Genomic DNA, 17939 nt, shown 5'->3' with positions numbered 1-17939 from the left:
TGTTTTTGATGAATATACTTATTTATGTTCATAATTTGTATTTTATTATTATAGGAGACCTGTATCTATGTGACCTAGAGTCCGGTAAAGTTTTAGTTTTGGACATTGTGAGTGATGCTGAAATAATTGTATATAATCCTTCTATAGGCACTAGAAATTACATGGGAGAAATGTTTTGTATTCTTAACATGTTCATGCTAGCTTAGTTGGAAGGTTTAAGTGGACAGTCTAACCCGCACAAGGACTTGAATGAATGGTTTACTTGTAATTTGTTACTTTTATTAGTGCTCAAGTATCCCAATCACTGCTACTCTGCACATTTCCTGTTATGAGTAACCATTTCTTTTTCTTAATTGGCCATGATAAAAGAATCAAACACTTGAAAAGTAGAAATTAATAACCTGTGTTTCCAACTTTCCACACCTTCCTTCTCCATAGTCATTAATGGCAGCCTTGGTAATAAATTTTATGGTTCACATGGTTTTAGACAGGGAGATGCCATCTTTTCTTATTTTTTCTTGGTGTTGATGGAGAAACTCTCTAGACGCCTCCTTATGGCATAAGGAGAGGGTGAAATTGGGTACATTGATTTTCCTTGCTTTGGAGCATTGTTTTTCATCTTTTCTTTGCAGATGATGTTCTGTTGTTCCCTAGCGCTACTCATGGATATCTGCAAAAAATCAGGTTACTTGAAGATTTTGTGAAGAGCACATGCATGAGAACCAATTTACAGTAAATCTGTTATCATTCCTTCGAATATGTCTGGTAAAGAAGCAATCACTTATAAGGAGTTAATGGGTTGGAATCTTAGCAAGCTGGCAATGCAGTATTTAGGCCTCTCTTTATTCCATGGGAATTTGAATCCTAACATGTGCTTGTCTGTGATTTTGAAAGTTCTGAACAGGATCAAATTTTTGGAAATCACAGTTTCTCTCATACAGGTAGACTTTTACTTATTAAGAGTATTTTTAGCATCATCTCCATTTTTTGGCTGTTAGCCTTTGGATTTCCTTGTTGCACCATTCACGATCTTGAAGGTATCTTCAGATAGTTTTTGTGGTAAGAAGGCACGAGTGGTAAGCACCCCCCCACCATGTTAGCTGGGATGTTCTTTGTAATCCAAAATTAGAGGGCGATGTGGCTCTCAGGAAATTAACAAGCATTAGTCTAGCTTGCTTGGGAAGACTAGCCTTAGTGTGCAGCAAAAACTCTTTGTGGATGATTTTATTAGGAGCAAATACTTGCACAAATGGAGACTTTAGACTGTCACCAACACTTATGTTGGGTCAGCAGCGTGGAGGAGATTCTACGGGGGGTGGGGGGGTTGGCCATAGTGATCATGTGTCAGCAGTGCTTGGAAACTGAAGAACTTTGAAATTCTGAACTGATCCTTAATGGGTGCTCTACTGCTTTCTCACCTCTAGGATTATAAGAAAAGTTGTATTAGAAATCTTAGAAACTCTATAGTGGAACAGGGCTTTCAACTTTATTGCTTGGTGCTATGACCCAGATTTCCTTTCAATGATGCTGACCTTGAATGATGTTCGTCCCCTTCAGCTTAATGAAAATATTGGCATATATTAGTCAGATGATAGAACCAAACTGAATGATGTTTTGAGGAAGACGATTTGGCAATTGGCGTTCAGTGAGGCAAGATGCCTTCCAACAAAATTGGAGTAACCTGATTTTGGAAAAGGCTTTATTCCTGGAGCACAATGGATGGTATATCTTGCAGCTAATGGAAAGCTACTCACAGTGGATAGGCTCCAAAAGTTTGGGATTGCAATGCAAATAGATGCTGCTTGTGCAAAAGGCAAGAAGAGAAGCACAATCATATATTCTTTCAAGTCTTCTATGGTTGCTTCCATTTTGGTGATAGTATGAAGATTTGGCAAAAGAAGATTAATTGTAGAACCTTTATTTCAGAGCCGTTATGGTGTTTTTACCTACATCATAATAGGATGGCTTTGAAGTGTTGGGAAATAATTTTCCAACTATTTATATGGAAAATTTGGTCATTGAGAAATAGGATTTTGCATGAGGGAAAAGATGTCTTTGCTGCTGTAGCTAGGCAGGAAATTTGGAGATCACGTGCAGATTTTTTTTGAAGGAAATCTGGCTGAGAAAGTCTCCCATTCATGAAGATTTTCGCTGCAGGAGAGTTGCTAGTACGACCATGTCTTAGGGCCCAGCTAAAGTCATGCTGACTTCATTTGCTTTTTATACCATAGCAACAGTATGTTAATTGCTTTTGCTGCTCTTATGAGGTGGATTTTCTGTACATTGGGGGTATACAGGCTCATGAAGGCCTTTTGTATCCAGAAATCTCTCCTTTGAGCCAGCTCATGGAGGATGTTCCTGGAGGTTCTCATCTCATTATCCACTCAAAACTGCAAGCGGTGCCTAGCTTCAGGCGAGATCGTCCTTGGAGGGTAGATGCAGACTTGATCTTCTCAATATGATGCCACGGAGCTTTTATTGGGAAAATTGCTTTTGTGAATCCTTTTCCAGCATTAGGTTATATTTCGTTGATAAAGTAGTAAAAGTAAATATTTGTATTGGAAACATTAACCCCTGGAATGGCTCCCAGACTGGGAAGGTCGACTGTAACCGATTTTTATTTGATCAATACAAAGAATGGGGTCCTTAATCCCCCAGCTTTTCTCATTAGAAAAAGAGAGTTTTACTTGCCAAATAGGAAAACACTCCGCAATAACAAAATTCTGGCCTGGGGCTTAGGCCTGGACCATTGCCCACCCCCTAGGAATGGTGCAGCCACAGATTTGTCCAACAAATAAGTTGAACTTTGTACATTCTTGTCAGGATTTTCACATCTGATGAACTTATCACGATCAAATTGCATTTAATCCAAATTATCTCCAATATCTTGTGACTATGATTAGCGGTTTCTATGGCCTGCAACATCTTGTGCATTTTAATGAAGTGCATGATGCCATCTTCCAGTTAGTTTATGGTGTATGAACTCTGTGATCATGTATCTGAGATTGATGCATCCTGTTGTTAGTTATTTCATTTGTATGATTTGCATGAACTTAAACTTGTGTTTTCCTTCTTATAATACATACCCAAGCTTTTTGCCAATTTTAGTGATCCTGTTCTTTTTCTTTACTCCAGACAGATGGTTTAGTGGTGATCACTGAAAGTGATTGGAATCTACTCTGTGAGGAGTGGCTAGTTCCAGAAGGGAAAGGTATTACCGCTGAGATAGATTTGGTTGCTGATTCTGGTCAGATGAACAGATCCAACATACAGATGGTCACTTCAAATGATCAAGCCAATCCTGAACTGGATCCACCGAAACCCATTATTAGGACTTTTCCTGAGGTAAGGGAGCATGAGAAGACCCTGTTTTCATGATGTTAAAGGATGCACTAAAATTTTGAACATTTTACAATATTAGGCTGCTGTTTGACTTGCCATCTCTTGTAACTTGAGCAGATATGTGAAGATTGCATTGGTGAAAGAGAAAGTTGTGACTTAATGCAGAAGCTTAATTATTGCAATGAAGATATCCGTGTCCATCTTGTCCATGGCAAAGAGCCTCCAAGATCAATTTTGACAGCTTCTGGGGCCATTTCTGAACGCGATCGCCGTACCTCAAAGCGTTCTAGGAGGGCCTCAAGTGGTGGGTCAACCAATTTCAAAGTCTCAGGATTCACATCCATCTACCAGCTGAAAATGATGATATGGGAGTCATTTGGGGTATGTTGCTTTCTTGCGTTCGAGTGATCTTTTGCAGTACAGTGCTAATGTAGCTTCCATATGCACAATTATCTATGTTGTCAAACTTGAAAAGCTGAGAACCCAGATCTGTGGTGGTACTGGCATTTCATTCAGAAATACATCCACCAACTACGCCACATGGATACACCACTGGATACGGGGATACAACCAATTTTTATTGTTTTTCATTGTGAATAGTACATAACAAGATAAAATGCAGGAGTTAAAATAGAGTATCCCTGTGACGTAGCCTACCAAAATGTCATATGAAGACCATCCCATGATTGATTGGTCCACATCATGGGTTCTACTATGTGCAAGAAATCGATGATTCTGTAATCACAATTCTTTACTTTTAGATGCCCTATTGTATACTTTATTGAGTCTGCCATCAAATAGCCCAGTATCGGGTTTAGCATTTGATTGATGACTTTATTATGTATTTCTTTCTTATCAGTTTCTCTTTCTATTTATCAAACAAAATGGCCGTGGAGTGTTTTTGCATCAATTGTTGTTCCGTGCTTTACATGACATTTCTTTCTTTTGTAGTTTATTGAACATTTAGATGAGAATTATATCCGGGCATGCTATGACAGAGTTATCTGTACGTCATCTTCTATGAGTCAGTTCAGCCATATTGTCATTGTTGTGGTAGCCTGGTAGGCTGTTGTTTCCTTTTACCAGCACCATCACTGATATGTGTACTTGATCCAAAATAGTTGATGATTATACACGTGCCGCATATTAGTGTTATAAAACTGACTTAAATGTTAGTAACCTTGTATTATAATTTATGGAGGATATTTTTTATTGGCTATATTAGGTTACTTAGGGGTGAGCATATTGCAATTTCAATTGTTGGTCGCATCTTTCTTATCTGAAAAATGTTTAAATGAACACAGGAAGATAATGAAGGTTTAAGAAAAGATATGGCTTAAAGTAGTAAAGATAAGGACAGAGAGAAATGATATTAATGTGAGAGATGTAACTTCTTGGAGTGTTGCTTTTGTGTTTGAGGTTTTAATGCAGCAAGTTTTTTTTGTCACCAAAAGGTGTGAAGAAATTGCAAAGTGCTGCAGCAACCATGATTGTTTCCGCCAGAGATGCTGAAGATTCTATTGGTTGTTTTGTATATCCAGCTGTTGGCATACAAGATATCATGGTATTGCGTGTGGTGATTTTCCCAGCTGGATGGCTGGATGTTCTTAATGCAGGTTATTGTGTGATGGAGCCAAAAAAGTGGAATTAATTCTTAATGATACCTATCTTGGCGCACAGTTAATTCACTAATGTCACGAATAAAATTTATTTCTTTAATTTATTATGCATTTCAGTGACTGGGAAAAGGTTTGCAGATTGTGAAGGAGAATCAGAAACTACACAAGGGTTCTATGGAAATTGAAAACGACTCTGCTACATTAGCTGATATGAACATACTGCCTGGAGATGTCCTGTGGGTCACAGACACCGAAATCCATGAGAATCGCGATATTGCAGGCACTTTTCTTTTGCATGAGCATTGAAATGACTTATTTTTTATTTATGATCTTCAATGGTTATTTATCTTTTTAACATCTTTAAATTGTGATGACATTCAGATGAACTTTTGGAACATAAGATGGAGTTTCAGCCTGCAGAAAAAGGATTTAAGGGAACTCTTTTGGCATCAAATGCCTTGGCCAAGGTCCTTTAAGAAGCAACTTTTTTGTATTAATAAGTGCTTTTTATTGAAGTCTATCGATTGTCTTCAATTTTACATGAAACTGTTCTAGTTATTGACGCAGGAAAGATAAGGCTTAAAGTATGTGGAAGATGAAAACTAGGTAATATGTTATTTTCCTTTCGCTCATTGCTTTTGCTAATACAAGCATCATATTTTTAGTTATTATTTCATGCAAAGATAACTCCACACTTTGATTGGAGCTGTGATGCATCAAAACGTCAGATTTGACAACACAATTGGACATTAATATTAACAGATCCTTTCTTTTTCAAAGTTTTTCCTTTACATTGGAACTCAGATTAGATTGCCTAAAACTTCATTGCATTTCTTCATTCTTGCCATGTTTTTGACTCTCTCTTTCTCTCACCTTGGTTTAGGTCAAAAGATAACCATAGTAATGAAAGAAGCGAGCTACTTAGTTTGATTAGTATTGTTCTTATGTAAAAATTTAATATCGTTTCATTTCCTTAGGTTTCCTGTTAAAATTGGCCGAGACTGACTAGGAATTGAAGATGCACACATCATGCAACAGAACAGGCCTCCAGGTTTGCTGGTAATGAGCAGAAGTTTTAGATTTTTGATGACTACATCAGGAACAATGCTGTTTCATGTATTCGCAGGTAGCATTCACATCCTATTATATGCTTTCGTGTTTATGTAGTATATTGATGTTTCCATATGAGCTTGAATTTTGGGTTGGGAGTACCATTCACATATAATAATGTGATTTTCTGTTCATGTAGTATATTCTTGTTCCCATGTGAGCTTTGGTTTTGGTCTGGGATGTGTCTGTTCTTGTCTGCTGAATGCGATTCACCTCTTTGTAGTACCAGCAAATCCTGGGACCCCCTGGCCTGGATGAGAGAGAGAGAGAGAGAGAGAGAGAGAGAGAGAGAGAGAGAGAGAGAGAGAGAGAGAGAGAGAGAGATTCATGCAGTGTTTTGGGATGTCTTTTCTTTAGGAAGAATGGTTTGTGTGGTGTCAAAGGTTGAGATATGGAAAGATCTGGAAATTCGCTGGAATTAGTTAACCAAGGGAATTCGAATGGTCCTGCGAGTCTAATTTTTGGTTGTGAGGCATGGATTACCCATGGGCTTGCATCCCAGATCCCAGGATATTATGAATCCTTCACCGATCCAGTTTGTGAAGATTCTCTATCTTAGATAGGTGACCGGGACACGGACCTGGCCTTCATGCCTGTCATAAGTTGGTCGTAGTATCTTCTGAGCAAAAGACTTTTCTAGATAATGTGTAGTAGGTTTTATTTTTTATATATTTCTTTCATTTATCTGTATTTGCATTTACTCCCTTTGTTATTTTGACGTTGACATGCTTGCAGCTTGTGGCTGGCGAGACGCTGATGCTTCTTCACCAATGTGGTTCACCACAATGTTGTGTGAAGGCTATACTCGTCGTCATTTTTGTTCTTCAGTTATCTGGGGAAATTGTAACATGTTTTGTAAAGGTGTTATTTGTCCTGGCCTATGTATACTTCAAGTTAAGCAGGGGTATAGAAAGTTCTCTTTTTTGTGCTTTAAGCTTTTGCTTACATCAAACCTTTTTCTTAGGTGCTATTTTGACCATGCATGTGGTTGAAGGAATGAACCAACAATTGCACAAATACAATTTCAAAAAGTGGCTACAAAGGTGCACACACAAGTACAAAAGCCTCTGATGGGCCAAATACAAGGAGCCACTAAGGACTAGCACACAATCTCTCAAAAAGAGATCAAGAACACAAGTAAAATAATGTCTTTATTCAAATATGCTTGGCAACAAGCATAAATCCATACAAAGGAGTCCCATGCTCAAGGGCCTGGCTCAACTAGCAGATTTTTAGCCGTTGGGGATGGTCCAACAGCTAGATGGGGCTGGTCCAACGGCTAGTTGGACAAACCTTTTACAACATTCAATAAAATAAATAAATAAATAAAAATAAAAAGAAAGTAAAAGACAAGTGGGTCCTTGGTGGACTGACACCTATTACAAGTTTAAATGACTGAAACACTCTTTATGGGTAGTTCAGTTCATATATATATAATATGTAAAATTCCTTGAGGATGATATAACTAATCTGTACTTCAAAAATACATGATATGGAGGAAGAAAGAGTCAGCCTGACTCTATGTGTTCTTCCATGTTATGATCTATGAATTCCTTTAAGCTAATTTGGGAAATAAAATGAAAAAGATGAAAAAGAGAAGTGCCCTTTAAACAATGTATTTTAATAGTCCTTTAAACTTATAGTGTGATCATAAAAAAGTTTGTCACGAAAAAAATAAAATTGAGGTGATTGAAGCGCTTTGGTGAAGAAGTCTTAATTGATACTTAGAAGTAATATAAGGTAGAATGATGATGTGCTTCAGAAATTCTTCACGCATATAGTGACAATCTATTTTAATATGCTTAGTTCTTTCATAAAATGTATGATTAGTTATGTATATTGCACTCTTATTATCACAACACAGTCTAGAAGGTGTCTAAAGATAAACACCTATATCTTTAAATAATCTTTGCAATCTCTGATGTTGTCGTAGCCATTGCACGATACTCGGCTTCAGTGGATGATAAAAATACTTTTTGTTATTTTTTTGCACTTTCATGACATCAAAGAATCACTTACAAAAATACAAAAACTAATACTTGAACGTTGATCATTTGGATCTCCTCTCCAATTTGAGTTAGAATAAGCAATCAACTCAAGAGAGGAAGATGATGATAACAAAAGACCTCTAGAGGTTTGTAAATATGTAACAATTCTCATCACAACACTTATGTGAACTATGGTGAGATAATGTTGGAATTAGCTAGTAGTATGAACTGCATGCGCAATATAAAGCCTAATAATGCTTAAATAAGTAAGGTCATCAATCATTTGGAGATATGAAATAGGATGATCTAGAGGTGTCCCATCATCAATCTTCATCTTGACAATAATAACTGTAGGTGTCTACCATTTTTCATCAGTAATGCCTGATTCACAAACTTAGTTTGAGAAAACAAGTATCCTATAGGAGAGTAGGCAACCTCAATTTCAAGAAAAAATCTAAGAAATCTAAGATCAATTATTTCAAAATATTTTTTTAAGGATACATTTAATATATTTTACTCTATGTTTGTGTTCACCTGCAATGATCATATCATCAACATAAAGGAGAAACATAACAATTCATGCATCAGATTTCTTAGTAAACATAGCAGTATCGATATAACAAGATTTAAAACCAAAATTTGGTATAACTGAACTAAAGCGATCATACCAGGCCGAGTGCCCTTTTCAAACCATAAAGAGATTTTTTCAATTGAAGTACCTTATCAGAGGAGATTTCATATCCAAGAGGTGAATCCATATACATTTTTTCTTTTAAATTTTTATTTAAAAGTGTATATTTTACATCCATTTGATATATAGGCCAACCTTTAATAGTAACAACAAAAATAAGGGTTCTAATTGAAATCATCCTAACTATTGGTGCAAATGTCTCATCGTAGTCTATCTTGTATTCTTGTACATACCCTTTGACAATTAACCTGACCTTGTTTCTTTCTAGGGTCCCATCACTCTTAGTTTTGACTTTATACATTTATTTACAACTTATAGTTTTCTTATCTTTAGAAAAATAGATACTTCCTCAGTCATATATTTTTCGAGTGTTCCTAATTCTTCGTTTATAATTTTTACCTATTTGGGATATTCTTTTGCTTGTTTATATATGGTAGATTCAAAATAGGCCCAAATTTTAGATAAACACACCCTATATTGTTGTGAAAAAAATTCATATGAGAAGAATCTATTAAGGGATCTAGAAGTCCTATATGAACTTCTTACTCCTTTGAATTGTTGATTTTCTAAAGTAGAGTATCTTTTTAAGACATTTTGTTGACTATCATTATCAAACACATGCACAATATCCAGAAGATGACTCCAAGAAAAAATATTTATGACATAAGTCACGAGGAAGGTGTGGAGTTTAGTTACAAACAAACATGACATAGATGAGAACACACGAATGAAAAACTATATGGTTTATACGAAGAGTCCTTCAAGATATTTTATGCTTATTTGGATTATTTAATGATGAGAAACCTAAGAATGGTAGAAATAATTGAGATTGATAAAAGAGATCGATTTAAGTATATTTTTTTATCCTTTCATCCATCCATCGATGGCTTTTTAAAAGGGTGCCCCAATATCTTATCCTTCCGTCCTATATGAACTTCTTACTCATTCGAATTGTTGATTTTCTAAGGTAGAGTAATATATATAGTTTGTCAATTTTTGAAATCAAAACATCTAAACCCTTTCCGAGTTTCTCCATATCCAAAGAAAGCACACAATATGGCTTTAGGAGAGAGTTTATCAATTTTGTTGGTGAGAACAAAACACTTATATCCAAAAGGTCATAATCTAAGATAATTAGGACAAATTTTGAAAAAAAATTTATAAGGAGAGATGTTTTGAAGTTTAGATGACAAAAGTTGGTTGATGAAATATACAGATGCTTCAACCCAAAAATATTTTGAAACATCTTTTGCAATTAAAAGACTTCTAATAGTTTCAATTATATTCCTATGTTTTCTCTCAGTTAATCCATTTTGTTGAGGAGTATAGGTACATGATTTTTTATTAATAATTTTATTATTTTTAAAATATTTTTTGAAATCATTTGACATAAATTCTTCCACAGAGTCAGAGGGGAAGATAAACATTTGTTTCAAATTGACTTTTGATAAAATTATTGTATTTTTTAAAGTTCTCAAAAAACTCATTTTTGTGCATAAGTATATCTATGAGAGTATCTTGTATAATTATCAACAAATATTACATAGTATGAGAAACCACCTCAGATAAAGTAAGAGAAGGTATCCATACATCCGAGTGCACTAATTTAAATTGTTTAAAAGAAAATGATCTTTTTGAAAAAGAAAGAACCTTCATTTTGCCAATAATACAATAGAATTTTTCATTACAAAATTTGCTTAAATGAGGTACATGAGATAATTTTGACAAACTAAGATGTCCCAATATTTGTTGCCATAAAGCTAAATTGAGATTTTGAACATTATAAAAAAAATTGCTTTTTGGGATAATAAGATGAACTATGTAGTAAATGTCTCTTGTTCTACGTCCTTTCCCAATATGTTTCCCAGAGGAGATCCTTTTTGGATGAGAATAAGAAATTACACTCGTGATCTGTAATTTATGAAACAGAATACATATTTATATTTAATTTTGGGATAAGTCTAACTTTTGAAATAGAAAATTTTAAAGTACTTTCAAAACTTCCAATGCTTTTTATGCTAAGCGAGAATTCATCAACGGTAAAAATATTTTTTTGCGATGAATTAGTGTAACACTTGAAAAGTAAAGAAAAATATGGAGTCATATGAAATGAGACTCTAGAATATTCTAAAAGCCATAAAACCTTATCGAGAGGTGATGATGTTGAGACTGCGATACCGGAAAAAGAACAATTTTGATTAGTATATGAAGGGCTTCCATGATTTGAGAGAACATCGTTCCAATAGATTTTGAATATTCATTGATTTCACTTTTTTTTATGAGACGCTCCCGCTGATGCCACTTTTTTGTCCTTTTCCTTTGAACTTGAGATAAAATGACCTAATATGACCCGATTCTTCACTATTATGACAAGTCAATATTGTTCACTTTTTACTACAGGTAACAAAATAAATAAAAAATAAAAATAAAAATAAAGATAAAAGTTATAAGTTCCTAGTGGACTTACACCTATTACATGCCAAAATGACTGAAAAAACCCTGAATGGTATTCTAGTTTAAATACAATAAAAGATATATATGTATATATATATCTTCAATACATTTTAGCAGTTAGAATTGTTTGGTTGTTTTTATACTACTGATTTTCCGTTAGTCTGCACCTAACCAAGCAGAGAGAGAGAGAGAGAGAGAGAGAGAGAGAGAGAGAGAGAGAGAGAGAGGTAGTGGCTAGGTATGCATATAAGTGTAATGTAGGAGGGGGAAAAAGAAAGATGGAGATACCCATTTTTTGGGTTTTGTCTAAACTTTTTTTTGACGATCCCTATGTAATAGAGATTGATGATGCCACTAAACCAATCTCAAATCCAATTATGGAGGGAAGAGACGACAATAACCAGGTAGGATTTGGAAAAAGAGAATAGCTGAGCAGGGTTCAAGACTATCTTTGACACTTTATGGAGGCTGCTCACTCGGCGTTTCAGTACCACTCATCTCCTATATCATTCCTATTGTCATACGCCAATCTTGGGATCTCATCAATGCAAGTTGTCTTGATCAAATATGACCCATATAAGAGATGTACATGATTTATTTAGTGAATATCACAATTTGAATTACCAGACATGGCTAAAAATGCTAAAATTTGTTGTTTTAGAAAATCATATTTTTTCTTGTCAAAAAGGTGCAATCCAAGAGTTTTAAGCATATCAAATTGACCATGCTCAATCCATCTATGGGGTCAAATTTGATCAAATTTCAACAATGCGATTCACCAAATGGGATATGACAATGGGAATGAGTAGAGCAGTTGTTCATTCAGTTGGCCTTACGCAATTAATTCAATAATAGTTAATATAATACCCGCCCTCTCTCTTAAAACAGTGAACCAAGAATTGAATCATATTTTTCAACATAAAAACATGATGTTTTGAGTTGTAAAAGTTTGGCATATTGTAGGCCGTTGATTTTTCCAACTCTTAGAAAATCCAATCTACATATTTTTTTAAAATAGAAACAGGTAATTGAAAAGTTCAAAATAACAGAAACCGTTTATCTACTATCACGCCTAAGTATGATCAACTAAGAGAAACTAACTCTAGTGGAACATTACCTCAGCCCTACATTTGAATCACGAAAAATGATCATATTGTCCTTGCAACATGGCGTGCTTCCCGAAATGCCCAATAATTTGATTAAATTCACCGCATATCCAAAATCTTTGATTCTTGACTTTTGTAGGACATTTTTGCCCTTTGAACATGCAAACCTGTTGACGTTCACGTGATATATAGATATGTTGTAGAAAGTTCACAACCTTTAATAAAAAGATCACCTGTGGAGTTTCATAAATATAGCACTATCTTCACAAATATAGTACAACCTTCGCTAAGATACCATGCGAACCTCCCTTAAGTAATTCCTCCTCGGAGAGTTCCACAAATGTGTGCCAATGTTTGCAGTCACCTGTTGCGAGTGTTTCCGATGTTCGCACTTTGATTCGTCTTGTGCAAATACAATACAACATTTACAAATATAAGATGACCTTCGCGAAGAAAACCTGTGAACCTTTTTTAACTAAATACTCTTCATGTACGTCTGCAAATGTATGCTGACATTCACAAATACCTATTGCAAATGTTCGCACTCTGATTAGAGCTTCACAAATATAGTAGGACCCTCACAAATATAGCACGACCTTTACAAAGAAAACTTGCGAACCTCATTTAATTAAATACTCTTCACATACATTTTCAAATGTATGTTGACATTCACCCCTTTACGACAATTCCTATGAAATAATCTTGCAGCATTCCGACGAGGTTGTGACATCCTTATGGTAACTTTCCTATATCCTGGTTAGGTTAAAAAGTGAGTTTCATATATATATATATATATATATATATATATATATATATATATATATATATATATATATATATATATATATATATATATATATATATATATATATATATATATATATATATTTTCTTGCATTCTTAAGTTATTTTTTTTGTAGATATATATAATACGACTTTATAGTATTTATGTTTGGTTGTTGTTGTAGATGATTTATATATGTTTGCCAGTGTTTTATTTAATATTTGACATTGAATTTTTTGTTTAGGGTTTATTATGTTTAGGTATATATATATATATATATATATATATATATATATATATATATATATATATATATATATGTTAGTGTTATAGATGATTTATGTTTGTTTTCTTGTCCTTTAATTAATATTTTATAGTTTTGTCTTAGGATAATAGGGCAAGCATTCAATTAGTTTGATGGGGTTAGGGTTGTATGTGTACAAACAATCAATAGGCATTAGGGTTTTGTAGGTAGTTGTTTTTTTAAGTGGTTGTTATAGGTAGTTTTGTTAATTAAATGCATTAATGATATATGGATTACCTCTTTGTCACATGCTATTTTCACTAGATGAATGATCTGTTGTGTGGTTGGTGTAGACAGTTAATAATGGTTTCTAAAAGGGTCAAAGTACAATACCATAACACTCATTACCCTAATTGGAGTTTTATAGTGCTTTTAAAAAATAATAACTTTAAAAAATTTATGACTTTGATATCTCATAAAACCGGATATATAGAAGAGTTATTGAGCCTCCTATATAGTTAATTTCCAACCGCAGATATCAAACAAATATGGATAGATGTTTTAGACAATGATGATGTAGAAGCAATATTATTTAATGGTGATGCTTACTTGGATGTTTGCAAACTTAAACAAGGAGCACTTACTTTGAAACCATCTATTGAACTCAATCTTTTAGCATACATCTAACTGTCCCAAATAGTCGGTGATATTGGTGTTCTTAACATGCATGTAGAGGGCATGTAGTTGCTCGAACCAAGAAGGGATATAGATGTTCAACGTGCAGGCAATGAAGAACTTTTATAAACAATTGACGTTCTACATGAAGAGAGGATCACTACAGAGGATGAAAAATTATGTTAGCAAACCAGAGTTATTGATATTCACTGTAGTAATTTGGATAACATCCAGCCTTTCAAGGCGTATGACATAATTAGGACAAGTTGTTGGACTCTGTAATTCATTCTTGAGATACAGGTGATTTTTATGGTTAATGGTGAAATTTAAAATTGCAGAAATGTTGCATTTATGAAAGCAAATGAAGTAAAAAATCCAAAAAATTTTATTTAGTTTGTGCATTCGAACAATCAATTAGTCATATCTGTAATCATATTGACAGTGGAAAATCATATCATGTTGATGACTATACCAACTTGAATGAGGATGACTTAGAAACGATATGAGAGGATTAAGACACTGATGACATGAGATAATTAATGGTGGATGAAAATGAAGCACAAATGACAATTGAAAAGTTGAACCCTTGGTATGTTGTATATGAATATTTATTGAGCAGTAAAATTATTTTTTATTTTTATACTCATGAGACGTGGTTGAATAGGTTATCGTAATGCATTCTGATATAATAAAGAGAAATTGAAGATCATTAAAGTAGAGACATCTCAGTTAATTGACGAGTTGCAAAACAAAAAACTTAATGAAGAATCTTTCCAGTAGCTAACAAGGTCAAATGATGGTGACATTGTTGTTGCTCAAAGGTTTAATGATTTAAAGGATTATTGTGAGTTTTTAAATGATTATGTGATCAGAAATAACTATAAAGTAAAATTCATGAGGAGCTGCAATAATAGAGTGATTGTTGTATGCACGAGAAAGAACCCATCGACTATGGGTGATTGCCCATGAAAAATCCATTACACAAAGGTGAACAAAGCATTGTTCTTTCAAGTGAATAAGTATGAAATAGAGCATATTTGTGGCGGATCATTGGGCAATTTTGAGTGAAAAAAGTGCTTGTTGCGTAGTTTACAAGTTTTAGTCGCAAACACATGCATAATAACCCAAAAGATGACTCTAAGAAAATTTATTTATGACATAAGTTGCAAGAAAAGTGTGGCAATTAGTCACAAACAAACATGACATACACGAGAACACACAAAGGAAGAGCTATATGGTTTATATGAAGAGTCCTTCAAGATGTTTTCTGCCTATTTAGATTATTTAATAATGAGAAACCTAGGAATGGTAAGGATCATTGAGATTGATAAAAGAGATCGATTTAAGTACCTGTTATGATCCTTTCATCTATCCATCGATGGCTTTTTAAAATGGTGCTCCCCAGTTTTTATGGTAGATAATACATTCTTAAAAGAAAAATACATAAGTATATTGTTGTCGGCTCATAATATTGATCATTGTGATAAGATATTTTCGGTAGCATTTGTCATTGTAGATAAAGAGTTCAAAAAGTTATGGGCTTAGTTTTTTGAGCATCTGAAGTATAAATTCATACATTTTGCTGAGTTTAGACAGAGAATACAATTGACTATTATCTCAGACAGGCACCTTAAGCTAAAGTATGTCATCTCCCACACCTTTCCTAAATGTCATGTTGGATATTGCATGAAGCACTTAACATAAAACTTTTCTAAGAAATTTGATTCACCACTCAATGTAGTTTAGAGGAGCACAACCGGAGCAACTACGAAACCACAATATAACTATTTTCTTGAAAAAAATCACAAAATACTATCACATATGATTATATTGCCACTGGCATGAAACCACAATTTGGGCTATATCTCACTTTTCAGAAAAAAAAAATATGGGTATTTGACCTCTAATATAGTAGAGTGCTTCAATTTGTAGATTCTCCCCATACGTGAAAAATCCCTAGTGTCTCTTATGGCAAGACTTTGTCTCATGCTGATGACATTGTTTGAGAAAAGAAAGAATATCAAGCAGAAAATGTTAGACGTTGTTGTGCTTAAGGTAAGAGAAAAAGTAGAGGCACTGAAGAAAAAGATACAACAACTATGTGTGGTTATTGTACATTGTCACTAATATCTATACGAGGTCCGTGGCTGATCTCACAGTTAAATATTGATCTTGAGAATATGGGATGCTCTTGTGAACAATGACAAGTTAGTGAGATTCCATGCAAACATATAATTGCATGCATTTTGTACGAGGGCAAGTTACCAGAGGATTATTACATGTATTTTAAAGTTGATAATGTTCCACACAACACATTTACTCTTATTCTAGTCTATCCACCAAAGGTAATGCATCCACCAAAGCGACCTAAGGTGAAGAGACAAAAAAATATCACAAAATTATATTGTGTCATACAAGTGCATTGTATGTGGTGAGGTTGGTCACAACATGTGGAAGCACTCATAATAATATGTTTGAGTACCTTTTGTCGTGAAATGAGTTTGTGTTTATATGTGATTTTCTATGTGTGTGTATTTGTTAAGAATGGTTGAACCACATTGCTTCTATGTATTTATCGAGTCTTATGTCTTTTATGTATATCTTAGATCTTTCACGATATGCCACTTAAAGGAAAACATGATAGTATAAAGGGAAAAAAAAAACCCACCTTCATACACAAATCCAGTTGTGATAAGATGTATAATAAAACAAGTTATGTGGGTATATAATTAGTGATGCTACATGTACATGTTTATATTCAATTACAATTGACCATGAAAACAAGGTTGATGACAACTTGTCACATGGATACTTTGTTGAGCAGTCTGAACATGATTTTCGAATGAACACTATTGACCAATGTTGTAAGTGTTAGGTTTGCATGTTTGTTTGTTTGTTATGTTTGTATGTTGACTAATTTGAAGCTAATATGAACATATCACATATGCTGATTATGTATAATTTAGAAAGATTCATACAAAGAATGTTGATAATCATGCACTAGACGTGATAACAAGAACTCAACTCCCCAAAACCATTTACCTTACCTCATATTTCTCGATGAGTCTCGAAAGCGATAGTCCTCATATTTTTCTATCAACTAGGAAAAGGTAATTATTTAACAATGTTCACAACAGATGGTTAAAAGTGACACTTTGTGAGAAGGACCTCGTTCTTTCTTGGAGAACTAAAACTTGTATCCTTTTAAGGAATGTGACAAGGTATCTGTTGACTAACATTGTATACTTACATTTATGTTTACACCACATACGATGTGTGCTTTTATATTCAACTCGATTTATATTGCAGATCTTAATTCCTCTCAATTTGGGCAATTGTCATTGGGTTCTTTGGGAGATGAGTATGAAAGCCAAGAAGTTTAGGTTGTATAATTCCTTGAGGACCACAACAAATGCAGACGACAACATCATTGATCTACTATAAATTCATTACTTATTCAATAATATCTCTATTTTTCTCTCATATTAGGTATAATTAATATTGGGTTTCATGTTTATTTTTTATAGAGAACGTTGGCTACAACGCTTCCTCTGATTGGGTGGCATGTCCCGTGGATGATATTCTTCAATAACGAGTAATTACTTTGCATATGTTTGTTAACTCAATATGTACATCTATATGCTTTTGACTTTGTATATGATTGTTACATGATTGATTGTGATATACTTGTTCTACTGTACATGTAATACTTGGGCAAAAACATGAAACTCAAATTTATACAATTATATATTTATATGTCCTATTTTGTTGTATTTTTTAGATATAAGTTAATTAATTATTTGTTAATAACCTTATTTTCAGTCTGATGTAATGTTCTGCAAAAATTATATGCACAAATACTATGACAAATTAAAGAAGAAGGGATTACAAAAAGAGGAAACCCAAAAGAAGGCAGAAGAGAAGGC

General features: G+C 34.0%; 1 protein-coding gene across 5 annotated transcripts in view; it reads left to right on the top strand.

Annotated features, from left to right (window-relative positions):
• LOC149827541 (ubiquitin carboxyl-terminal hydrolase 26-like) overlaps positions 1–7002 on the top strand; it is a 67611-nt gene extending 60609 nt beyond the window's left edge. Inside the window, exons 11-17 of one of the 5 annotated variants that reach the window (XR_016434915.1) lie at positions 3136–3345; positions 3460–3723; positions 5100–5241; positions 5343–5428; positions 5529–5567; positions 5939–6087; positions 6807–7002. Coding sequence is in view for 2 of the 5 variants with exons in the window: in XM_090019450.1 (XP_089875576.1) it covers positions 3136–3345; positions 3460–3723; positions 5100–5241; positions 5343–5437 (711 nt within the window). In the remaining 3 variants the exon portion in view is untranslated. Of the gene's footprint in view, positions 1–3135; positions 3346–3459; positions 3724–4796; positions 5066–5099; positions 5242–5342; positions 5438–5516; positions 5568–5938; positions 6088–6806 lie in introns of those variants that run through there. The other 4 variants (XR_016434914.1, XR_016434916.1, XM_090019450.1 and 1 more) reach the window with 4 other exon arrangements.
• The last annotated feature ends 10937 nt before the right edge of the window (positions 7003–17939 follow it).

The sequence above is a fragment of the Nuphar pumila genome, chromosome 10 (genome assembly GCF_984573655.1).
Source record: "Nuphar pumila chromosome 10, dmNupPumi1.hap1.1, whole genome shotgun sequence".
Taxonomy (NCBI): Eukaryota; Viridiplantae; Streptophyta; class Magnoliopsida; order Nymphaeales; family Nymphaeaceae; genus Nuphar; species Nuphar pumila.
This window is presented reverse-complemented; position numbering and strand designations above follow the sequence as displayed.